Source organism: Lissotriton helveticus, chromosome 1_1, assembly GCF_964261635.1.
Source record: "Lissotriton helveticus chromosome 1_1, aLisHel1.1, whole genome shotgun sequence".
Classification (NCBI taxonomy): domain Eukaryota; kingdom Metazoa; phylum Chordata; class Amphibia; order Caudata; family Salamandridae; genus Lissotriton; species Lissotriton helveticus.
The window spans coordinates 1,980,753,340-1,980,779,115 of record NC_136057.1 but is presented as its reverse complement, the minus strand read 5'-3'; the positions used below and the strand labels follow the sequence as shown (position 1 = coordinate 1,980,779,115).

At 44.2% G+C, this 25,776-nt stretch overlaps 1 protein-coding gene across 2 annotated transcripts in view; it reads left to right on the top strand.

Annotated features, from left to right (window-relative positions):
- The window catches only part of DPYD (dihydropyrimidine dehydrogenase), a 3,662,673-nt gene that overhangs the window by 1,992,024 nt on the left and 1,644,873 nt on the right, over window positions 1–25,776 (top strand). For both annotated transcript variants that reach the window (XR_013594885.1, XM_078644210.1), the window contains exon 10: window positions 3,324–3,493. Coding sequence is in view for 1 of the 2 variants with exons in the window: in XM_078644210.1 (XP_078500336.1) it covers window positions 3,324–3,493 (170 nt within the window). In the remaining variant the exon portion in view is untranslated. The remainder of the gene's footprint in view (window positions 1–3,323; window positions 3,494–25,776) is intronic.

The following is a 25,776-nucleotide window of genomic DNA, read 5'->3' as shown; positions in this document are numbered from 1 at the left end:
GTCCTGCTTACTTGCTCCTTCAAAATTGATCTTGATCTCAGGGCAGAATATACCTGTCGTGAGCATCTTAAGATCATCTGTAAACAAGATTATGGTGGAGTCATAACTTTGTCATGTGTGCTTGTTGGTTAAAAGCGTCTGCAGACTTCTAGGGACATATGGACGAACACATTTTTCCATAGACACAGAATGGGTAACATCTGGCCCTTAATGCCTTCCCTGAAATGTAAATGTATCATCTCAATTTCGCAGGCGTAAAAGAGAGGGTTTGATTATTGAGAAACTGGAATGGACGTATTGGGAACTGGGAACATTCATTTGGGAGAGGGATATATTGGTGTAAAACCCAGAGGGGCTGCAAGTGTTCCATTTTATTTAAGTCACTAGTTACTCGTACTTCGATGGAAATTTGTCAGGTTGTGAAAAGTCTCATTGTCCTTCTGTAGAAGGTTAGTCTAGTGGTCAGAGCCTAGCCAAAATGGGCGGCATGAATATTGAAATTAGATATATTACAGCATAGTTCTAGTAACAAAACCATGTATAACAAAAAAACTTTCGTAACAAGAACCGGTGATGTAATGTAGGCCACAACTGCCCCTGCTGTGCAGGTGGGCCCCCAATCCTTTTGGGGTGGGAGGGTCCCCATTTGGCCCCAATGCCATTGAATATCTGTGGTATATAGAAGACTCGGGGGGCCTCCCTTCACATTTTGGAGCGGAGGGGCATCATTTTTCTTTACACCACTGACAGGATCAGCACTTTAATATCACCTCTGGTATACAAGTAACTATGAGGTAAATAGTAAAATCCAATCAAGAGAGTGTATGCAATTCAATAAAACAACAACTTGAAATTCTGGAAGCCATAATATACACCCAAGTCACACTCAGAATGTACTATTCACAATTGCTCTGTTGCTCAATATTTGAGAAAGAGAAAGTCAATCTTTCAAATAAAATTCGAACTTCCTGATGGACTGTTTGTAATCAAAAACTGAACGGGATTTTAAGGACAATTACCAACAAGAGATTTGAAGAATGCAATCTGTGGCATAAGGTAATAGATCCTCTTTACTGCAGTGTGAGAGAAGACATTTGGTGCCGTTCTCAATTAATCTTCCTTAATTAAAATCTGTTTACTGACCATTAGACTGCTAGTTTGAATTAAACAGAATGCATAGGTTTTTTAATAAATTTTTCTGAGTCTTTAGTCTTCCTCACAAGTGCCATGGAATAATCCCTGTTATTTCACTGCCTCCTGGAATTCCTGTTACTTGGGAACCTATTCTGATGCCGGTCGGACAAGCGGCTGACCGGCATTGTGTCAGAAATTGGACCGCCTGACAAGGAGTTGGAGGTCCTGCTTTCTGAATTACAACGCGACCGCCTTCACAGTGGTCGTAGAGTGTATGATTACTATAGCGTCTAGTACTGCGGGTTACAGCACAAACAGCAATAGTAAACAAGCACTTTTTAATCAATCCCTGCCCCGTGTGGCAGATAACATGGGGTGCCTGCCACATGGTGGAGGGATGTTTAGGGTGGACCACTGGTGCCCCGCCCTCTCATAGTGGAGGCAGCAGATGGACGTAGGCCCTGCTAGGGGCCTCCAAAGTCCGTTACCTTCTGCCTTCCAATGGCGGTTGGACGGACATAGAAAGGCATACCAAAAGGGATATCGTAATCCCTACGGCGGTGTCTGAGCAGCGGCACCCTTAGGGGCCCATAGGATGTCGGGCGGATTGCCCCCGCCAGGCTGGCGGTGGCTACCGCCAGCCTGGTGGGGGCAATCCGCCCGACATCGCATTCGAATTCCCCCCGCCATATTAGTATGGCGGGGGGGACCTCTGCGGACGGAAAGAACATCCGCCGCCTTTCCGCCCCGGTCGCCTTGCGGCCGGGGCGGAAAAGGATTAATATGGTTGCGGTGTCTATTAGACACAGCCAGCCATATTACAATGGGCTTAGGGAGATGCCTTTCCGTGGCGGCGATGCCGCCACGGAAAGGCATGCCGTCTTCACTCTGGGGGCCCCCTGCGGGCCCCCAGAGTGAAGGAGAGGTGGGGGTATACACAGGGGGTACCTGTGGTACCCCCCTGCATTTGCATAAACAAAGCGGCAGGCACCGCGCGGTGCCTGCCGCTTTGTTTATGCAAATGTAAAAGTGCATTTTTAGCATTGTGGCGGACGGTGCTGAGAGCACCACCTGCCACAATGCTAAAAATACAGGATGCGCCCGCCACAGTGGCGGACACATCCTAATACCCCCCGCGGGACCCCCGCCCTTATAGCGGGCGGTCCCAATTACCGATGGGATGGCGGGCGGACTAAGTCCGCCCGCCATCCTAATGGACCCCATATTTTATGTAATACATTCCGACCGCTCTGGTGATGGCCCGTTGGTCTCTCTGCCTGCTGCCTCCGTACACCGCATCATAATGCGGCGGCTGGACTGCAGGGGCAGATGCCAGTTGCACCGTAACCTTGTCGAGTTGGTTGCAGTCCGACCGACATCGTAATGAGGCTCTAGAGGTAGGGAAACGGAAAGAATTACACGTTGTGCGGGTTGAAGTCAGTGTATCTGTGCAGATTTGTGCATGTTTTCTCTCATTTAACAGGGAGATGTATTTTAATTTCAGCAGCAAAAATAATCTGGGTGAAACACCACAGTTTCTAACCCCAAATTCACTGGTGACTCCAGTTACCAGTCTCATCGAGAATACTGGGCAACTTGTAACAAGGGTCTTAGTACTTAAATGAGATCATCATGGATTCATTAGCTTAAAAATCAGGCTCCTTCCATTCAAGCTTCAAATTGTATTTATTGCAGGTTGGATATGCAGCGAAGTTGTTACGGTAATGAGGTTTTTTTGTATTTATTTAGTGTTGTAGTTTGTGTTTTTGCTTTCGATGATTAATAAGTCATAAGCACCGAAGTATGTGAGTAGAATTGTTTGACTTCTTGAATATATCTCTCTAACTATAGAATGTAAAGGAATGCTCATGAGCAAACTATGATTTTTATTATTTACAAAGCAGCAAAATGTACCAAATATATGGGATCCCTTTGTATATCTCTGTAAGAGGTGGGAAGATTGAAGTCATCGCTGCTAAGTGTACTGACTATGAAATTGCATGTCAGAGGATATTTTGAGACTGGGAATAAAATTGTCCTTCACTGAGGCACAATAATCTAATACTGACACTCCATGCTTGAAAACGGCAAGATGCAATTTTACACTGCTCTAAGTCCGAGCAACTTTCCAGCTGTCATGCATAAACAGTTTTCCTACTTGAGCATGTTCTTTCCCTTTTATCATTCAGGGATGTGTGCCTGCCGCTCTGCGCTGCCGTCGATAAAGGGAACAGTGATTGTACTTGGAGCAGGCGACACAGCTTTTGACTGCGCCACTTCTGCCTTGCGCTGTGGGGCACGTCGCGTGTTTGTCGTATTCCGAAAAGGATTCACCAATATCCGTGCTGTTCCAGAGGAGGTAACTATCGTCTGACTTGTAAATAAGGATTTGGGAACACATCGTGTGTGGTTGCTCAATTATAACCTGCACACCATTTTAGGAAAGCTTTACTGTTGTGAGGTATAAACTAGGACATGTTGCAGCAGAGAAAAGGTTCGGTTACTATTACAATGGAGATTGTAATAAACTGGCGTCAATGGTAATTTCCTGCTTTAGAGGAACAAGGGAAAAATGTCGTCTTCTAGACGCAGGATACATCTAAGCCAGGGCACGAGTCGGGGGTACACACGGGCACATGTCGTCCACCCTCTGTTTTCACAGGGTGGACGCCGTCCCCCCTGCCAAGAAGTTGGGCCCCACATAAATATGCTGAACTTGTCCCGGTGTAATTTTCAGACACCAGGACATGTTCAGCAGCGCCTGTACATTGTCTGCTTTCCATTCACAGCAGCAACGTCCAGGTGGTGAGGGGGCTTTTTTCATCTCCAACTGAGCCAAAGATAAAGGCCCATGTTAAAGGGCCATCAGGCATCCTTTTGTTTGAATAGCCTGACTGGAGGCAGCCTGGAACTCACACTTTAAAGTAAATGCAAGGGAGGGGAAACAAAGGGACACATCTTGTTATCTCTTCACTGGTACTTTAGAGATGTATACTTTTGACTGTATATAAGTGCATGCACTGTAAGAATGTCCAGTGTGTTTTTTGTCCCAGTATTTACACAAATTATTTAAATAGCCCTAGTTTATTTCTTTTATAGCACTAATCATACCAATGCAGAGTGTAAGAGCGCTTTACATAACACACACATTATCCATTCCAAAGAAATCATGTAAGTGGGCAAATCAATGTGCAAGATGTGCAACATGAGACAGTCAGTGTTACAAGGTGTAGGAGCCACATGCCCTTCATAGCTCACTGTGGTCTACTAGAAGGATTACAATTTATGAATTCCAGGTAGCAAAAGGATCTCTGTGCTCAAAGCAGTAATCCACTTACCTATCTACATAAAATACAAATGTGTGATCTGCATGTTACATAATGTGCTTTGATTTGCAGGAGACAACTTTAAAAAAAAACAAATTTCATTGTATTTTCAGTTGCCAAATGTTATATCATACACATATCAGAGCACTATTGCATAGATATGTGGTACATTTATGCTCACAACATTGTATAAGATGCACACCATGTGTGTTGCGATATCATAAAGAACAAACACGAAGAAGGTAGCCACAAAATAGAGGTTCAACAATCCCCAAATGCCCCCCTCCTCCAAGAACAATGGGTGATTATGTTTTGCAGGAGACAACTTAATCTTCTCTACTACTTTGATTAAAATTTGGGACTACACAAAACATAGATCTCTCCAACAAATGCTTTAACCTCCAGAGTTATCTCACCATTATTTATTATTATTATTATTATCATTATTATTATTATTATTATTATTATTATTATTATTCTCTGAGATTTACTGGCCACCTCTGCAGCAGATGCCTTAACCCCATATAGTACTTTAAAATGCACATTTTGCAACCAATTAAACAGAACAGATCTAGTGACATGCTTTTCCAAGTTGCCAATTTCTTTGTGGCAAGGTTTAAAAAAAACAATTATTAGTTGGGGCCCAGATTTTGCGTCAGGATTGCGCCAATTTTTTAGCACAACTCCGACTCCAAATCTCATTTGTTAGATATCATAATGCACTTAAATTTACTCATGATACACCTGATAAACATATGTGTGAGATCTTAGTATCTGATGCCACTTCTTGTGATGTCACTTCCAGTGAGGTCACTTACTGTGATGCCATGTGGAATGTCATGTATCGTGACATCATGTGCTGTGATGTCATACGTCTTCATGTCACTTGCATACTTGCATACGTTGGTCAGTCCCCCCACTTCTTTTTATAGGACTTGTGCCCTGGTCTAAGCGATGGTGCGGCTACATTGTTGGGCTGAGATGGTCCTGTTGGCAAATTGGCTTGTTAAGATAACATAACATTGTACCCATCCATTCGCTTCAACATGTGGCTTGGTTAATATAAAAAAGGCCAGAAGAAAAGTGGGCATCAATTCACATGTGAAGTGTCTCAAGATTTGTATCTTACAGTTGATGTGGAAAAACAGCATAGCAATTCAATCCTTCAACCAGTGGTATTGACAGCTTTATGAGAAGCCTGTCACGACATAGTGTGTAATATCTATAGTCGAAAAATATTTAAAAGCCAGAGAAGGTGGCAATGTTGATTTCCTTGCTGTATGGTTCCCTACCTGTTGGCAGTGTCACATATTATCTTGAGGTGAACAGCTGGGAGCAGATGCAGATGAGGTGAACATGGGGAGTTAGCATTTCTACATTTTCAATTTCAAGCCCAGATTCCTGGCTTTCTTCCGTCACTGCAATGTCTAGTGTGAACAATCCCTTTGAAAGGAGCATGTTTAGGTATTTTGAAAGGATGATATGAGTGGAGGCCAGGTTCGTACTTTATGAAGCAAAAAAATGTAACCATCACAAAGGTGGATGCTGGCTTATGTTTTAGAACATTTTGATCGGTGTCTATAAAGTGCAGAGCTTGCTAAATCCACGAAAGTTATACTCAATTGGCAAAGTAGATGTAACCTGGAAACCACCCACATCAACCAAACCTTCTAATGTATTCAATTAGAGGGTCTCAAGAAATTGTGCACATACAGAAATAAGGCGAGCTATTGTATTGAATGAGAGCACACGTGTGTCATGCAGTCGTTTTGCACAGACACATACATCGTATTAATAGAATCATAATAAGAGTTGAATACATTTTTCCACCTTAAAATCTTTCCATGTCTGTACACCAAATGAAACGGCAGTTTGTACAAAGCTGTTGTATTTGCAAAATGTTAACTACTTTAATCCCAGGACTGACAGTTGTGGAATGCAACATAAGGGCATCCTCTGGCTAAGCGTACCATGAAAATCAGGTTGTCGACCTTCAATCTGAAGGAGGTCCTTCTGTGCAAAAACACAGATGAGCATAGTGCTAGGCGTTAATTTACAACGATCCTTCCTTGTTTGCCTAGTGTAGTTCTTTTTTAGTCATTCGTGAAAGCCGGGTTTCCATTGGAAATGACAGATATGTCAACATCAATTCTGAATACCTGGAGTGATTCAATTTGTATTTTCTAATAAAGCCCTTAATTCTATTGAATACAATTTTTCCGCAAACAAAAACCCAATGCTTTTCAGGACATCCTCTGGAATTTATTGGCCAAGCTAAGCATAGTGTTATGATGAAAATCAAAATATTTGGGTTTGTGTACAGAAAGACTTCCTTAGGATTGAAGTCGGCAACCTACTGTAAATTAAGCCTATCTCTCCCAATAGCCATATGAACATTTGTATAAAACAAATCCTCTGGTAGCTATGGCACATGAGATAGGCTTGACTTAAAACCATGTGTAAAGTATTTAAACAGTGCATACACTGTAGACATTGTCACACAAAAGACAACAAAATTCCATTATCAGTTTTCACATAAAGAAAAAAATATTGTGAGATCAAAACAACAAAACTCTAATAATGGAAGCCAGAAATATTAATTTTTTTAAGAGTTAATTGAAAATAGGGCTAAAAAGCACTACGCACCAATGATAGACTAGGGAAGCTGTAGACTGGAACGTAGGCACACTTTGAGAATGACCACAATGGATCCCTGGTCGAATATAATAAGAAGATTAGGCGTGGTGGAAGTGTGAAAGTCAGAAAAGTTCAAACAAACACATTTCTAAATCTAAACTAAGGGCCTGATTACAATGCCGTTCGGACTCTCGTCCAACCGGCACCTTGGCGGAAGCATGACTGCCCTACTAGAAGTCGGCCATCCTGCTGCCCTGATTACGATGTGACCGCCTTCACGGCAGTCGCAATGTGTATATTTTTTATTGCGACGTGTGCTGCGGACTGCAGCACAAGCCACAACATAAAATAAACACTTTTTAAACATCCCTGCACCATCTGTCATGCTCCATAGGGGAGGGCCAGGGAGGAAGGGGGGGGGGCGCTGGAGGCCCCAAAAGTCCCTTTCCACCTGTCTTTTCAGGAAAAGGCAGATTGTAATTCCGACAGCAGTGCCTGAGCAGGCACCGCCCTTATTGTAGGATTTACTAACCCTCCGATGCCCGTCGGAAGCACAGAGGACGTTCCCTCCACCTGCCGCATTGTAATGCTGCACGTGGATTGCAGGGGCAGATGTCGGTGAGTCCGACACTGACTAGCCATTGCTTGTCTGATCCTCTGACATCATAATCAGGCTCAAAATCCAAATGCAGAAATTGACTTTGTCATTTTTTTAGAAGATAAATTGCCATGGAACCAAAGGTCAGATATTTGGACCAGTTTGATCCCACTGCTGCTATGAAGATTTTGAGATTTCTTGTTCAAACGTTTCTATGTCCCAACGCAGAATGGAACTTAGTCATGTTTTCTGAGCTGCTCGGAGCCTTTACCTGGAGAAAGCTGAAATTCAATACGAATCAGTGCAACTCGATCATGCCTCATTTTACGCTGAGGCACAGGTTCGGAGTATGCAGAGGCTAATGCTAATTAGCTTTCTGGTAGGTCAGGATGGTAAAGGGTAACTTTCTAAAAGTTGATTTTTCTTAATATTTATTAAACGTCTAACTTCTCCATTGAAGATCATATTTAATAACTATCAATAATATTGTTTTTTTTTTTCAGTCCCTTTCTGGAGTTAACAGTATTAGTATTTTAATCTGCACTCTGTTTTAATACATAGGACAACTAGGCCTGCCACAGTGAAAATAGCATATCAGGGCTTATCACTGTAAGAACTTGGTAATATTAATGTTCTAACTATTTCACATTTGAATACCATGCACCTTGCCTTGTGGACTACAAGGCCTAGATGGGGTGTGTTAGAAATGTAATTCCTGGTTGATTGAGATATGCACCCAGGAACTTGCGCTCACCCTCTGGTAGCTTGCCACAGAGCAGTCAGGCTTATCTACAAAGACAATGTGTAAAGTATTTGGGCAATACACACACACAGTAACACAATGAATACACCACAAAAAAACTCCACTCAGGTTAGAATATGAGAATATTTATCTGAGCAAAATAATATCAAAATGACAAAAATCCAATAAGTTGAAGTTGAGATGTGAATTTGGAATAAGCCAAAAATAGTGCTTAGAAGTCACTAGGGGTCAAAATGTTACTTGCGGTCGTGAGATATTGGTTAAAATCCAAAGTGCAGGTTGACTGCATTGGAGGGCTGATTGTCTACAGGACCCATGCATGGCCCTGCTGAAAAAGTACCTTGGATGGAGCAAAGTATCAATGCTGAGGGCTCGATGCACTGATCTTTCCCATGCGTCGGGCCACTGCATCGTTGTTGAACTTTACTGAAGTAAAAGCAACGCACTGTTGAGAAGCACAGAGCATTGTCGGACAGCCACGCAGGCTGCAGGACTGCTGTCATTGGGCAGCTGCTGCATAAGGGTCAGAAGCGATGCAGCTGAGTTTCTCATGTAGTTAATGCAATGCATCGATTTCTGGCAAAACACCTGCAGATCCCACTTCTGGGGTGAGGAGTTTGGAGAGGGCACCTCAGGCAAGAGCAGCACTCTCAGAAGGCAGAGTCCAGCAGAATTGTATAAAATCTTTTGTGTTTCTGAAAGTTCCGAAGAACAGGAGGCAAGCCAGAAATCCCTTGGAGATCACTTTGAAGGAAGGCAAAGTCCTTCCAGCAGAGTCAGAGAGCAGCATACAGCAGGCAGCAGGGAAACAGGTAGAAAAGCAGTCCAGGTAAGTCTTTCAAGCAGCACATCAGTTCTTCTGACAGAGGTTCATTTCAAGATCCAAAAGTGTTTGATTTTAGGGTGTCAGACAATCAGTACTTATACCCAAAAGTGTCTTTGATGTAGAGGGTGACTTCAAAAGAAGTCACTGAAGTGCACAAGGATTTCTTTCAACCCAGTCCTGTCTGGAGGCCAAAGCTGGAGTGTAAACCAGTGCTTCGTGTGTGGATGGGCACTATGTATTTAAGTGTAAGGGTCAGCCCCTCCCTTTGCTTCCCTTCCCAGATAGACCCATCAGAATGCCGATTTGAATTTGAATTTGAATGCGGTTTTCTAAAGCGCGTAGCTACCCTAGGGCGTCCCAGTGCTGACAAACAACCTGTTATTCCAGAGGGGGGGAAGGGAAGGTGAGGATTTATGGGAAGAGCCATGTTTTTAGTTGCCTACGGAAAGCGAGTAGATTGTGTTCTCTTCGAATGGACAGTGGAAGAGAGTTCCACAATTTTGGGGCATTGTGGGATTCTGGGGATACAGGCAAGGGAGAGAGAGTCTGATCTGAGTTGTCTGTTCGAGTGGTGGGGTTTGATGAGGGATCTCAGAATTGGCGGGCCTCTGCCTTGCAGTATCTTATGTGAAATGCAAAGGGTCTTAAAGGCGACCCTTTCCTTGATCGGGAGCCAGTGGAGGCTTTTGAGGGCCGGTTAGGCCGAGCACCTGGATGTGGCCCCTGTTAGGAGTCTGGCAGCCGTGTTTTGGGCGTATTGCAGTCTTTTTATGACTGCTGCAGGGGCTCCTAGATATAGGACATTTCCATAATCTAATCTGGAGTTCACCAGACCCTGCATAAGCAGTTTCCTGGATTGGAAGGGGAGCAGGTGGAGGATCTTCCGCGCTTTTTGAATGAGCCCGAAGCAGATGCCAGAGGTTTTCCTAGCCTGGGCTTTAAAGTTGAGCTCTTGGTCCAGCCAGATACCAAGGCTCTTAACTTCTGCTTTGGGGGTGGGGGGTGAACCCATGCATGGTGGCCAAGATAGTGACGGGGGAGTTTGCGTGGGTTGCCAAGGAGGCAGATCTCGGATTTCTCTCCATTTAATTTTAGGCGTGAGTCACACATCCAGTGGAAGATGTTTTGCAGATGAGTGCTCTGAATGCAGATGAGTCTCACCTTTGTGTGTTTGTGGCTGTCCAGGGTGAATGCACAAAGTGTAGCAGCTGTCCCTCAACACAGACTTGTATTGGAGACAGGCAGTCAGGCACAAAGAGCAGTCCGTACAGAGAAATTTCCACTCTGGCATTTCTGAAACAGAAATGTTAAATTCAACTTCATCAGTAAGGAGGATTTATCATTACCATTCCAAACATATCATACATGACAATGCTACTCCTCTCTGATCAGGAATTATAGCTTAAACTTATTTAGGAATTCTCAGTGCTGGCCTATGAGAAATGTAGGCCTCACAGTAGTGAAAAACAAAATAAGCTGTTTGTCACTACCAGGACATGCAAAACATAAAGGTACATGTCCTTCCCTTATACTTATATAGCAGCCTGTCCTTAGCGTTACTTAGGATCTACCTCAGGGGTTATTTATATGTATTTTAAGGGGAGTTTAAGTTTGGCAAGTAATTTCAACTGCTAAGTCGAAGTGGCAGTAAACTGAGCACACACGGACACTGCAGTGGCAGATCTGAGACAGGTTTGAAAGGCATTTCCGTAAGAGGCACAATTAGTGCTGCAGGCCCACTAGTAGCATTTAATTTACAGACCCTCGGTATATGGTATACCACTTTACTAGGGACTTACAAGTATATCAAATATGCCAATCAGGTGTAAACTAATTATACCATGTTTAGAGGAGAGAGCACAAGAACTTGAGCACTGGTCAGCAGTGGTAAAGTGCTCAGAGTCCTAAAGCCAACAAAAAGAGGTCAGAAAAAAAGAAGGAGGAAAGCAAAAAGTGTGGAGTGTCCTTTCAGAGAGGGCCATTTTCCAATTTTAAAAAAGAAGGTCTTTATCTGTCAAAAAGTGTTATTTTGACTGGTCACACTGCAGGTTTCACACTAATGCAGTTAGGCAACACATGGCAGCCCTGTGGTCATGCTTGCACTGCCATTGTGCTGGATGGCACAATAGATTCTGTAGTCCAGAAGTGTCTTCTATATGCTATGGGTTTATAAGAAATGTAAATGTGGCAATTCAAAATTCACTAATTTAACCATATTTAAAGCAGGAACTGAGGCACCGTCCTCCTGGTTAGAAGCAGCAAAGTGCAAAGAGTTCTAAAACCAGAAAAAATAGAGTCCAGTGAACGGCAACAAAAAACTAGGATGACCACACATAAAGGGCTTATTTCTTACAACTGAAAATTGTAATGACTCTCTTAAAGAGGGAAATTTCACTACTCTTGCTAAGTATCTTTCAAATAGGGTATCAGCTTCAAAAAGTGATACTACACTTCAAGTTGCTATTCCTTGCTCTTCTACTGGTTGTAGACAAAGAAAAAAGATCCTGCTAGGGTGCCCTTGATAATTATTTCCTGTGATGACAACATGTGCCAATCTGTATATCGCTACGAATGTTTGTAGCATTGTGAGCTGTCCACATCTGCATTCAATCGAATGTAGACAACTCAGGGTGCCACTAACATTAGTTTGAAGGTTAAAAGTTTTGTCAAGATGAAGTCTGTACATTTAGCGCATTCCACAAAAAAAGGGCCGCCATTCAGAACAGATTTGATTAGAACCAAGTATAAAGCAAGATGGATCTAGTAGGAGAGATAAGGAGAATCTCCATTTTGAGAATGTTCATTTTAGGATGATGGTGAGCCAGTATGGGTATAATAGAGAGTTTGTCCCAGAAATTATACATTAACGGAGGGTATTTCTGAATGTTACTGAGTTTTTTTGGTTTTATGGCCGAAATTAATAACAAAATTATTTTCTGACATAAATACAATTGCAAGATATCTTCACAAAAAGATACCTCCCACATGGGTGTAGGTTTTCTATTATGTGCTTCAATGTAGTGATATTTCTCTAAATACTAATGAGGACTATGTACCACTTGGGCAATAATGCTCCAGTTCTACAAGGGTGAAATGTCATCTGGTCATAAGGCATAGATGATGTAATCTCTTTCTACCAGCTCCAAGCTAAGACTCTAGATATTATTGGAGAAACGTTTTAGACATTTGAAAAAAAGGGGAACCAACTTCAAGAGTTCGGAGGGCTGTGTGTTCAGAGACACAGTTTGATGGGTGAAGGACCAGTCTATGTTTCCATGTTTTGCTCAGGGAGTTCATTAGTGCCTAATTTGAGCCAGTGGTTATTGGTGCTGGACACCGGTACTTAATTGTCAGCACTGGCTCTAGTGACTGTCCACCACGTGGTGGTGCTTTCTTTTTAAGTTTGAGATGAGCACACCAAGTGTATTTAATAGATCAAAATACATAAGAAAAGTCTGAATTATATCACTTGTAGGAGTGCAATTGTTTCTAGTTGTGCTGGTACCTTCATTGGTATCGCTGGCATGGACAATGAGTACTACAGTTTGCTGTGGCCTCTCAAGAAGGGCCTGGACACTAACGTTTTTTTATAAATTAAGCACTGGAGTTCAAGCATGCAAAGGAGGCAGTATTTCTGTTTTTGTATTTGAGCACTGAGGTGGGGCCATTGAGGATCCCAGCACTAAGCAAGTCCATGCACCTTTTGATAGTCAGGCTCCATAGCTGTGCAACCACAGCTTGTGTTGCTATGTTGAATTAAATATCATCTAAAACAAATTTGCTATTCTAGCATTATCACAAAAAGTTATATTTTTGATGTTCAAAATTCCAATGTTCCTATTGAGTTCTTCACAACACCAAACATATGTAGAAACAGAAGGAAGTACACCATGAAAGAACAGGCCACAAGTAATGTAGTGGATATGATGGTATTTACTGAGAAAAATACATGTGCTCATATAACTCAAACCATACATATGATATCAAAGCAGAATAATTAGTTGCTCCAGACAAGTTATGATGGTAAATTATTTCCATGTGTCTAATAGCACTGTAGCTGCAGTGAATGGACTACATATAAGCATTGTTTTAAAAGAAAATAGAAATTGGGTTGCTAATTGACTGGGGTGTGAGCCCTGGTCAAGCAGCAATCACAATCCAAGTCAGGGTAAGGTGCAAGCAAACCCCACATTAACCTGTGCTCACCCTCTAGCAGTTTGGCGCAGAGCAGTCAGGCTTAACTGGGAGGCAATGTGTGAAGTATTTGTGAAACACTTCAAACAGTAAAAACAGTTAAAACAAAAACACCCAAAATACCCCACACCAGGTTAGAAACATAGAGTGGATTTTAATTGATGAAACATGACCAAAACAACAAAATCAAATCAGGCAAACTAAATATATTGAATTTTAAAGTTTTAAGGTAAAATTACACCAAAAAACACAAAGTGCTCCCAAATCATATCTGGTCACTCCAGACAGGTACAAAGTCAAAAGTTCTGGCCGATCGTGATGGAGCATGGGACCACTACAGGGATCAGGTTAGGCCGCCTGAACAAAGTACCTTAGATCCTGGTTGCAGAGCATTGCGTAGATCCTAGGCGAAGAAGTGTCACTCAGTCGAAGCAATGCATTAGTTCTGGGATGCGGCAAGTCTGCAGTGGGAGGTCCACTTTCATCCTTGTCGAGGATTCTGTTGATGGGGCTTGCTATGTGAAGCCCAGGCATCAAGGATGAAGCACCCAGTTGGGGCAAACTGTCAGTTCCAAAGAGCAGATAAGCTGCAATGCAAAGTTTTGGTGGTGTCATCGAGCTGCGGTTGATGAGAGATTTGAGGACTTGGGTAGGAGATGCACCATGCTGTCAGCGATGCATCAGTTCTGAAGAGTGATGCCGACCTTCTGCAAAGTTCCTCCCACATGTAACCACAGCGATGCTACAGTTCTGCTCAAGGATGACCTGCTCATCCAAGGAGATGCGTTGGAACAGCTAGAGGATGAGCTGCTCAGCAGACAAGGTGCGTCTGTCCTGCTGGTAAGCACCTTAGATCCACATCCAAGGTTCCAGGACTGGGGTGGCACTACTTGGCAGGATAGACCCACAGACGGCAGAGTCCAGCTGTAGATGTAAGGTTGTTGGAAGCCTTTTATATCCCTGAGGCTTCGGAGCAGGCCAGCCAACTATCCTTTGGAGTCACTGTAGGTTCTGGGTTCAAGAGATGTAGATCAAGTATGTTAGAAATGGGATTTCTGGTTGGCTAGGGCAAGTGCCTCAGCCAGATAGAAACCACCACTCTAGTCAGGGCAAGGGAGTTACACACTGACGATAACCCCTGCTCACCCCCTTGTTAGCTTGGCACGAGCAGTCAGGCTTATCCCAGAGGCAATGTGTAAAGCGTTGGCGCAACACACCCACAGCAGCAAAACACTAGGCACAAAACAAAACTCCAAACAATGTTATAATAAAAGTAGACTTTTCATTATCCAAAACACATTAGGATCATAATCACACATATACACTGTGCCAACTGGCACAAGGTAATAATTTACAGGGCATTATATACATGACCAGGCCAATCGGGCCACGGTCAAAATCATTAGAAAGCACAAGCAGCAAAAATAACACAACCAGTAACTACTAGTGCAATACTGTACTTAGCATTATCACCTGCAACATAAACGCATTATGTCTGTATCACTTTGGGCCAAAAACATCATATCATGACATTTGCATTAGACATCACCATATTAGGCAATAACATTAAGCATAAAACACTTTATGCCCAAACCTCACATTGCTGAAGTGCACCGCAGTAACACTCCCCAGGTACATAAATCACCTTTGGCATAACTTCATTTTGCCTTCCTTTAGGCCCTTGTGCCCTCCGGGTACACACAGGTACCCAAACTGATGCCAGGCCAACTGGCCTTCCTCTGGGGCTCAAATTCCCTCTGTCTAAAATGTCAGGGTGTAATTGGGGCCTTCCACTGGCCCCTTGGCTGACAATGCAGCAAAAAACAATGTGCGCAATGTGCTGGGGGCATGGAGTGTGTCTCACCCCTTCCTTATCACCTTTAAGAACTGTCTCCCACATTACAGCTGCCCGCTCTTTCGCAGTGCAGCTGAGAGAATTACCTTTGGCACTGCCGTGCTTCCTGAGCCCCCCACTGGGTCTCTAAAACAATATTGCCCCACGTGGCAGCTGCTCTCCAACAGGTGGTTTAGCTGTGAAGACATCGGCACAGGCTCCATGGTGCCTCAGGGAGCGCCAATACTGCTCCGCTCTGCCCCAACTCACCGGGATCGATCGCTGCTGGCTCCAGGCACTGAAAATGTGCCTCGGGAGGTCCTACTCACTGGACCACTCCTTTTAGCTGATTCCGGCACTCGACAGGCCGCTTGGCAGGCCTCGCTCACAGGACCTTTCCTCCCCTCGCCCAGCCTTCCTCTTAGGACCGGCGACTGCTGGTGACTCGTTTCTACTCCTCCGAGGCGGAGGGAAGGCGGAAATGGAACCCTTGAGGCTCTGTCACTTCAGCAGGCCCTGCCCATAATCAGGCACGGGCGCCTGATTTCCATTACGCCGATCTTGGCGGTTCCATGGTGCATTGGCAATGCGGGGTAGGCTCCTGCTCCAACATGCACACAAGTGCGGGGTGGGTTTCTGCTCCGTTTCATTGGAGGCATAAATGCGGGGTAGGCTCCCGCTGGACCAATGAAGGCACCAACATGTGAGGTGAGACCCCGCTTCCTCTCCAGCAGCACAGGGGAATCCCTACGCCGGGATTCCCTCCAAATCCTTCACAGCCCAGGGCTGCATGGCATCAGTGCTCCTCCTCCTGTCCTGTAACAAGGACACAGTGCTCACAAGACGTTTCAGGGGCACATGGCTGTGCCCAGGCAGGCCAGCTCACAGGGCCCTCCAGCAAGGAGGCAGTCCCTCATGGCAACACCTCCTGGAGCCCAGCAGCAGCAAGTCCCCAAGAGCACAAGGAAGCACAAAAACATGGGGTCACAGCCCCAGTATATATACAACATTTTCCTTTGTCTACATTGGCACAGGACGTGGGGGAACCAGCCTCAGCTGGTCTGGGGGGTATTGGAGCACTTTGTTTACAGGGATCCTCTTCCCCTTTGTCAGGTGGCGGCTCAGTCATCAGACACACCACAGGGGGGTGGAGCAAGCATTCACCTAGACAGGCACAGACCTATTCAGGGTCAAGGGACTACTCCTCCCACTACTCCAAATGCAGATCTCCTATTCAGCCTAGCTCTGACTCACCCTGCCCTCCCTGTAGCCACACACACCTCCCCAGCACCTGTCACTCCAGAGCCAGACATGCAATACTCATCAGGCAGGCAGACACATAGCACACAGAAATGCCAACTTCTAAAAGTGGCATTTCTAAAATAGTGATAATAAATCTGCACACACCATTGCGCAGCATTTATTATCACTATTCCGATCATACCAAACTTGACTACTCTGCTCCTCTCATATCAGGAATTATCACTGAAACACTTATAAGGGAATCCCCAATACATTCCTATGAGAGGGCAGCCTCACAGCAATGAGAAACCAAGAGTGCTGTTTGTCACTACCAGGACATGTCACACACTCAAGGTACATGTCCTTCAATTTTCCTACAATGCACCCTGCCCATAGGGCTAGATAGTGCCTACCTTAGGGGTGACTGACATCCAGTAAAAGGGGGTCACAGATGTGGCACACACTTAGGTGCCATGTCACAGTGGCAGTAACACTGTGTGCACAGGCCCTCCAATGGCAGAGGCCTGAGACAGGTTTGAAAGGCTACTTTGGTGGGTTGCACAATCAGCGCTGCAAGCCCACCAGTAACATTTAATTTACCGGCCCGGATATCTGAGATACCACTTTGCAAGGCTTAGACAGGTAAATTAAATATGCCTAACAGGTGTACACCAATCTTACCATGTTTACCACAGGGAGCACACACACTTTACAATGGACAGCAGTGCTGAAGTGCCCAGAGTCCTAAATCCACCAACACCATGTCAGGAAAAAGGCTAGGAGGAAGGCAAAAAGTTCAGGGATGAACCTGAAAAAAATGCCAAGTCCAGCAAAGTCCTTATTACTTAAATAAGGAGGGCAGAAGAAATTGGGTCACCACAGCAAAGAGGGAGTCCAGCAGAGTAGCAGTCCAGCGGAGTGGCACTCCTTTCAGGAGCGCAGCAGTTCATCCTGGCAGAGTATCAAGAGGTTCAGAAGTGTACTCAAGTGGTACTGTCTGAGGTCCTTCTGTTATCCACAGTTGTGCCTTTGAACTGAGGGAGAAACATCTAGAGGTATGCATTTGAAGTGCACAGATGGCCTGCCAGCCCTTGCTCCAGACTAACTCAAGGGGTAGGCAGCCCTTTGTGTGGGGACAGAACACAGCCTATTTAGGTGGAAGTGAGGCTCGGTCAAGCTGCTCCCTCCCATCCTGTCAGGATCCTGTCAGAATGGCCCACTCTGTCACACCTAAGCACCCATTGCGTGTGGCTGTCTAGGTGAATACACAAAAGCCCAACTGCCAAAAAAACTCAGTTACATGATCAGAGTCAAGCCGCAGGAACCAAATGGATGAAGAAAAATATGCCACCTTTCTAAAAGTGGCATTTTCAGAATTGTAATTTAAAATCTAACTTCACTACTGTTAGATCTGGGGGTCTCTAGTTCGCAATGGTATTCACCTTTGTCCAAATAGGGACCCTTACTTCTAATTCAGGATAAGGGGATTACACTCCTTAATAACCCCTGCTCACCCCCTTGGTAGCTTGGCACGAGCAGACCGGCTTATCTCAGAGGCAGTGTGTTAAGCATTTGTGAATATACACAGTAATACAGGGCACACACTACAGATGGACACAACTCATGTTTTATAAAAATAAGTATTCTTTATATAGACTTAACACAAGACCACAAACGACAAAAATCCACAATACTACACTTAAGATTGCTTAAAGATGATAAAATGTTGCTTAGTTCAAGTTGATAATCAATGCAACAAAGTTCTCAACAAAGTACCTGGATGCGTAACGCAAAGTAAACAAAAGGCTCACAAAAGGGGAGATGTGTCGGTTCCGTGATCCAGGGTAGGTGATGCGTCGTGCCTCAATGCTTGCACAGAGTAGGGGATGAGCCGTGATCCTTACTGGTGCAAAGGTGATGCGTAGATTCTCGACCTGTGGGCCCGTTGCGGTGCGCAATATGGCGCCTTGATGCGATGTGATGATCCGGTTGTGATGCGAGAAGATGGCGGCCTTGACGCGGCGATGCGATGATGATGTGTAGATGCCCTGGCAGCCTTGCAATGACTCTGTAATTTGGAGCCGCGACAGGCCCTGCGACACGCTTCTCCGGTGATGCGATGGCGACTCTCTCAATGGCGCCACGCTTCTCCAGCGATACGACAGCAGGCATCTTCGATGAACACACGCTTCCAGGGAGATGCGGCGAAGGCTCGCTTCTCCGGCGATGTGAAGATTTCAGCTACGGCTGCGACCTGCTTCCTCTCGATGTGTCGCGCTTCCAGCTCCCAGCGACACGCAAATGTCTGCAGTTGAGAATTCCTAGCAAGGAAATTCAGAGGGGAGCTGGAGATGAAGTCTTTTGTCCCTGAGACTTCAGCAGGAGGCAGTCACAGTTCAAGCCCTTGGAGAATATTCTGAAGATGAAAGTCCTTAAAAAGTTCCTTCTCCTTTCCTTGGTAATGAAGCAACCACTGCAGGCCAACCCAGCAAACAGCACACTAGCAGAGGGGCAGTAAAACTCCTGCAACTTCCTTGGTTCTGCTCTTTGGCAAAATGGTTCTTGTTCCAGAAGTGATCTAATTTCTTGGGATCAGGGTCCCAATATTTATACCCCAAAATCCTTTGTTCTCTGAACCAGTTCCTGAGCACTCTGTTTACATGATTCCTTCCTTCCTTACACTGTGCAGTGAAGAGACATCAGCCGCCCCACAGGAGGTGAAGCCAGCACAGGGGAGGGATGGTACAGCTCTGGAGCCCTTTGTTGACATGATTCCTTCTCTCCTTTCACAGTGCAGGGCGGAGACATCAGACCAGCCACAGGTGGTGGAGCCAGCATTGTAGAGGGAAGGCCCAGCCCTATTCAGATCCCAGATGCAACTCCTCCCTCCCATCTAGATGCAGATCTCTCTATTCACCACGGGGCTGTCCGAGCCTGTCTCCTGGAATCCTCCAGCCCTGTCACTCACAAACCCAGACAAGGAATACACAACCTAGCAGAGGCATGCCTGGACAGTTAGGCAAGAAAATACCTACTTTCTAAAAGTGGTATTTTCAAACACAGAATATTAAAACCAACTTTACTAAAAGATGTATTTTATCATTCTGAGTTCAGGCATACTAAATTTGAATGTCTACCATGTTCCCTGAGTCCGTTAGGATTATAAGAATGTTACAATCTAACTGCCCATTCTAGCCTATAGAGAACAGGTAGCCTTCAATAGCGAAAAACGAAAATGGCTGTAATTCACTATTAGGACATGCTACACACATCAGAGCATATCCTACCTTATACTTGCAATGCACCCTGCCCTTGGGCCTACCATAGGGGTGTCTAATGTGAAGCAGAGTGAAGGTTTAGGGACTGGCAAGTGGGTACACTTGGCCAAGTCGACATGGCAGTGCTAGACTGCACATAGGCCTTGCAATGGCAGGCCTGAGACACTCTTTAAAAGCTGCTTCTGTGGGTGGCACAACCAGTGCTGCAAGCCCACCAGCAGCATTTGATTTATGAGCCCTGGGCACACATGGTGCACTGTACTAGGGGCTGACAGTCAAATCAAATAACCAAATCATAGAATCCCTAATTAGTACATCAATTTAACATAGGGAGCACTTGCACTGCGGCACTGATTAGCAGTGGCACAGTGCCCAAAGCATATAACCAGCAAAAACATATCCAAACAGAGGAGGCAATCCGTCAAAAATGGAAGGGAGACTCACGCCAATGATGGCAGGTCTAACAATTACAAGTTACAATTTTAAATTAGGTTTTCAGAGACACCAAATATGAACCAGCTATATCTTGCTATTTGCTGATGATGCTTATAAAATGTAATAAGGTCATGCCCATGTTATCCTATGGCAGATATTTGCCTTGTAGTAGAGAAAAATGCATTGAAGTTTTTCTTTACCAGGACATGTAAAACTTAAAAATACATATCCTGCTTTTTAAATACATTGCACCCTGCCCTCTGGACTGTCCAGGACCTAACATAGGGGTGTGTTATATGTATTAAAAAGAAAGGCTTTTGACATGCAAGAGATTTAACTTCCATACACAAAAGGACAACCAGGCAAGCAGAGGAAAAAAGGAGAAATCCTCTTGGAGGTCCTACTGGGAGGTCCTATTTGGATTAGAGTAGATATCTCACCTACTAAATAGTGGCATGCTTTGTCATTGGAGTTCTTTATATAAGGTATCTTTTTGGATAAAGCAGGGATTCAGTTGAAAAAAGAATCTTAAAAATGCTTTGAGGTGTGCCCAAAAAGAATTACTATTTATAAACAGGGTACCATGGACATACTTAAAAAGAAGAATAGGGTCATAATTCAGTATTAGTTTCTCAATTACCCCTGATTCTTTGGCCCTCGTACGGAGCCCATGTGGATCTGGGGCCTTCTTCAGGGCTGTGCATGTGTGTCCCTGTTTCTATACATGCATTCCATACCAATCAATGAGGCGTGAGGCTCTCATCTGAATATGGGTCCTTCTATTTCAGAGGTGCCTACATATAGGGAAGGAAAAACATAATACTTCAAAAGAATACGTTCAGTAGGTTAGTATCTTAAGTGGTTTCCTGGGGGATCCCATGTGCATATTTCTTGGGCCGCTATCAGTTGTCAACTGGTAATCATGTTAATTACTATACAGTGGAGATAGCATCACTACATTCTCACTATTAAAAAAAAAAAATCAATATCTTAAATCTCGAGAAGGCTTCATAAATGATAAAGGGCATGAAGCATTGTCAAAACTAGTCTTGTACACAATATATTAAAAGCACCAGCTAACCCACTATGTTTCCTATGTAGTGAATGCTCAGTACCCATATCAGGAGCTTTAAAATGCAAGTAACACTAACGCCAGAATAAAAAAAAAAAAACATCATCCTTAAGTGCCAACATACACTGTTAAGAAAATGAACACCGGGTGCATGAGACCTGAAAAATTCCTTACGATAGCAATTTTATACAACAAAATTGACTTTAAAGCCACCAGTGCAGGCAGGGTATCAGGGGAATCTGTGATACACAAATATGGAGATGTTTTGATAGTGAAAAGTTGAACAAACGCTTAGGATAAACATCTTAATTGGCCAGTTTGATCAAGTACATCACCAACAGGTGTTCAGAGTAAAAAAATTATTGCTGTGCATGTTTTGTTTACAAGTGTGTGATGACTACATGATGGTTCCCACTGCCAGGCATGCATGACCACTGAAGCAAGACAAAATATGGTAAGAAGCATGAATGTCAGGAGAACAGAAATCACAATTTATGTAGTTCACATACATGCATATAAGTGTTTTAGATCAAAAGTGACACTGCGCAAGCACTTGAGTACGCACTACATAGAAAATATAGTGGTTATGCCAGTGTTTTTCCTATATTCTGCACAAGACTTGTTTTGACAATGCTTGATGCCTTTTAAGATTTAAGATTAAAAAAAGATTAAGGTGGTGAGAATGAGGTGATGCTATCTCTACTGAATAGTAATTAACAGGATTACCAGTTGGTAACTGATAGCTGCCCGTGAAGTACGCACTTGAGACCCAACAGGAAACGGCTTAAGATACTAACCTACTGTACCAATTGTTTTGCAATAATATGTTTTTCATTCCCTATTGTAGGCCCATATTCAGGTGAGAGCCTTACTCCTCATTGACATGCATGGAATACATGTAGAGAAAGGCAGGGACACACATATATAGCCCTGAATAAGGCCCCAGACCCACATGGGCTCTGTGCGAGGGCTGAAATATATTGGCATAATTCTGGGGTGATTGAGAGAATAATGCTCCATTAGAACCCTGTTCTTGTTTTTAAATATGCCCATGGTACCCTGTTAATAAATAGTTAATAGTTTGGATACACCTCAACGCATTTTTAAGATTAATATTTTATGCAGAAAGATACCTTATAAGAACTCCCATTCGTTGTTGAGTCTGCCCTGGAGGTACTACCCTACCATGGTGTGGATAGGTGCTGATGATGAAGCATGCCACAATTTCGAGGGTGAGGCGTGTACTCCAAAATCTTTGGATTTCCTAGTTTGACCTCCAAGCAGTTTCCTTCTTTTTTCCTCTGTTCACCTGGTTGCCCTTTTGCGTTTGAATATTAATTTGGGAGAACACAACCAGGTCGGTCCTATAGCTTTCCCTGTGCAAAGAAATACATTGAACTCACCAGGTCCACACAGAAAATTAAAACTGAAGACACAGATTTGGCAATGGCTGCCTGAGACATGTTTATAGGGCGACTTACGTGGATGGCACAATTAGTGCTGCAGGCCCACTCACAGTGTTGAATTTCCAGGCCCTGGGCACAGGAAGTGCAAATTACTAGGGATTTATAAGTAAATTAAATATGTCAATTGTGGATAAGGGAATGTTACCATGTTTTTGGGTAAGAGCACAAACACTTTAGCACTGGTTAGCAGTGGTAAAGTGCCCTAAATTCTAAGGCCAGCAAAAACAAAGTCAGGAAAAACAGGAGGTCTGAAGGCAAGTTAGAGGAAACCACGCCAACAATGCAAGGTTTAACACATTAGCATATGAAATATACAATTAAGGATTTTGTTACAGTTATGATTTTTCAATTTTAATATTTTGGAGACTGATATTGCAGAAAGCAAGTGCTGAATTATGCATGAGCTACCATACCACCAATGTTTGGTTTCAAGGTGCCTATTACTTGGGTAATGAAAGAGTGTGAGCCATCATCAGCAAGTGTGACTGAGGTATACATTGATTAGCTATGGATGGGTGGTGATCTTCCCGCCATCTAAATCGTTGGAGTGAATGTGGTGCCTATATGTGATACGTTGGAATGATTATCAGTCTTATGTATGACTGTTATATGTGCATGTGTGAAGTTGAGTTCAGTTCAATCAGGCATAAGTAGAGACTAACACATTGATTTTGTCCATATCTCTGAGAGATATCCCTTTTAGTTATGTTACTGAACAGATGTCATTCATTCTGTTCTGTTCTTGTTCTTTACATAGATGTATAAGAGCTTTGGAGTTTAATTTGCCAGCCCTCCATATTTTTATGTGTGCTTATGGCTCCACTTCTCTAAAAATTTGCTGTGCTTTCTGGTCGAGGAAGAATAATTTTAAGAGCCACTGGAAAGCGGTGGCAGTCTTGACAACCAGGCTTTCATTTTAGGTGCTTCTTTCAATGGCCTTAATGAAGATAGCATGTATGTGTGCAGTATTTTTAGGCTGGACCTAGCCAAAAAGACAGCAGGGAGCCATTTACATTGATAAAGGAAGATTCAAATCACACATTTTTGATGATTTAAGTGGGATTTGGAAACAAAAGTTGTGTGTTACTTGTTACCGCTTGATCTGCATCATATAGAAAGGAAGTGACCTGTGGGTCCGTGTGCTGCGCCCAGCCATTTCTGTTTTCCCACTAGATGGCCCTCCTATGGCAGAATAAAGTCAGAGTCCTGGCAATATAGGTGTTTCTGCACTAGACGTATCTTAATTTTGTGGCCTATCCTATTCATGTTACATGAAAGGATCTTTAGTGTTAAGGCTTCTGATGTGTTGGTCCACCCTGCAATGGTGTGTACTGTTGTTTGCTGCATCCTCCTCAATCCCTATTGTCTGTGTAGTGTGCTCTCCCCCAGTCACCACTAGAAGGAGCTACACTCCCTGCTCCCCCCTCCTTACTGGCTCATGCGTTGAGCCTTAAACTGCCCATCTCCCTAAGCCTGAGGCGTCTGTCTCCCTCCTTCCAACATATAGAGTGTCCACAATAGTAAATACTACTAATCCACTCTTGAATAAAGGAAAGGGCTCCCTAGCTTTACCAGCTTCCAACGTTATGTGTGTCTTCAGTTTCTGGTTCAGGATTTCTTTGTGCTCCTGTGCCCTGGATTACTGTGTCTGCCAGTCCAGGTGCTCTGGCTGAGAGATCCCGGCACTCTATTGGACTGGGTCTGCCAATGTGCATTCTTTGCTCTGCCAAACACTAGCCTTCTAGCCAGTGGTGAAAGGAAGAACTGGGTTTTATCCTTCACCACCAGTAGGAGTTTTGCAGGAAAGATCAGAACGTATAGGATTTTCTGTTAAAGTTCAACACTTTCTGGCATAACCACAAAGTCCAAGTTATTGCGCCTGGAGCGGCCCTCCACCGGTACATGCAGTGGGTCGTGTCTGTGAGGTGTTGGACCTAAGATATAGGTGTTTAATGGCTGTTGTGTGCTTATTATGTGGGTTTGTTCAGCCGTTCCCATTCTACTCTACTTTCTTTAATGGCGTGAAGAGGATCCAGCAACAACTGGCCCCAGATTCCTGCTAGCGTTCCGTCTGTGCCTTTTCGGGTGTGGACTCCATGTTGCAGTCCCTTATCAAGCTTTAAGCTTACCCACTTGAGGCTGTCTGGGAGCCTTGTCTCAAACCATTTGCTAGGATCACTGATAGGGTGACCAGTTGCAGGAATCTCAATGTTGGCCAGTTCACACCACTATTTGCTCCCGGTTTTCAGTCACCCATGCTTCACGTTCGAGCAGAGTTGAAATTACAGTGGTAGTTTTCAAGCATAAGCAGTTGCGTCTCTCATTAGTCTCTCCTCCAGTGGAAACTCAGTGGGCAATGTGAACCCCACTTCAACTGCCTGTTTTGGTAGTGCTCCTCCTCCCTCATTCAGCTAAATCTTTAGCTTGGATTAGGCAGAACATTTCAGCCTCCAGTTGCAGCCCTTTGGTGCCCAGGTTGCCCCCATGCCTCTGGGCCTGCAGGCACAGTTTATCAGTTATCTCTCCTGTGACACTATATCAAGGCATCGGCAGTCTCCACCATAAACAGAGCCAGATAATATGTCTCTCAGTGCCCTCACCAGTCAGGCCAGTAGTGTTGTTCAACTGTCCGTGCCTTGCCTTGCATCCCGGGCTCCTAAAATCTTTTCCTCAGGCCTTGAATCTGCAGCCAAATTGGAAGAGGCCACGGCTACCCAGAGGCTTGTCAGCCCTAAATGATGGTAAGGTGGTGATGCCCTTGTCCATGGGTGCTTGGTGTTGCGATGACACCTAGTAGTCCTCAGCAGACAGAAGACATTAGGCTCATGTCTTTGGGCTCTCACTCCTCTTTCTAGTCTTGATCTAACTCTTTTGGACATGGCCCCCCACTCCTCCATTTTCTCTTGGTTCTTTCTGTCATATCCAAGAAACTTTTACCCTGGTCCTGGCCGCCTGGCCTGCATCATCCAGG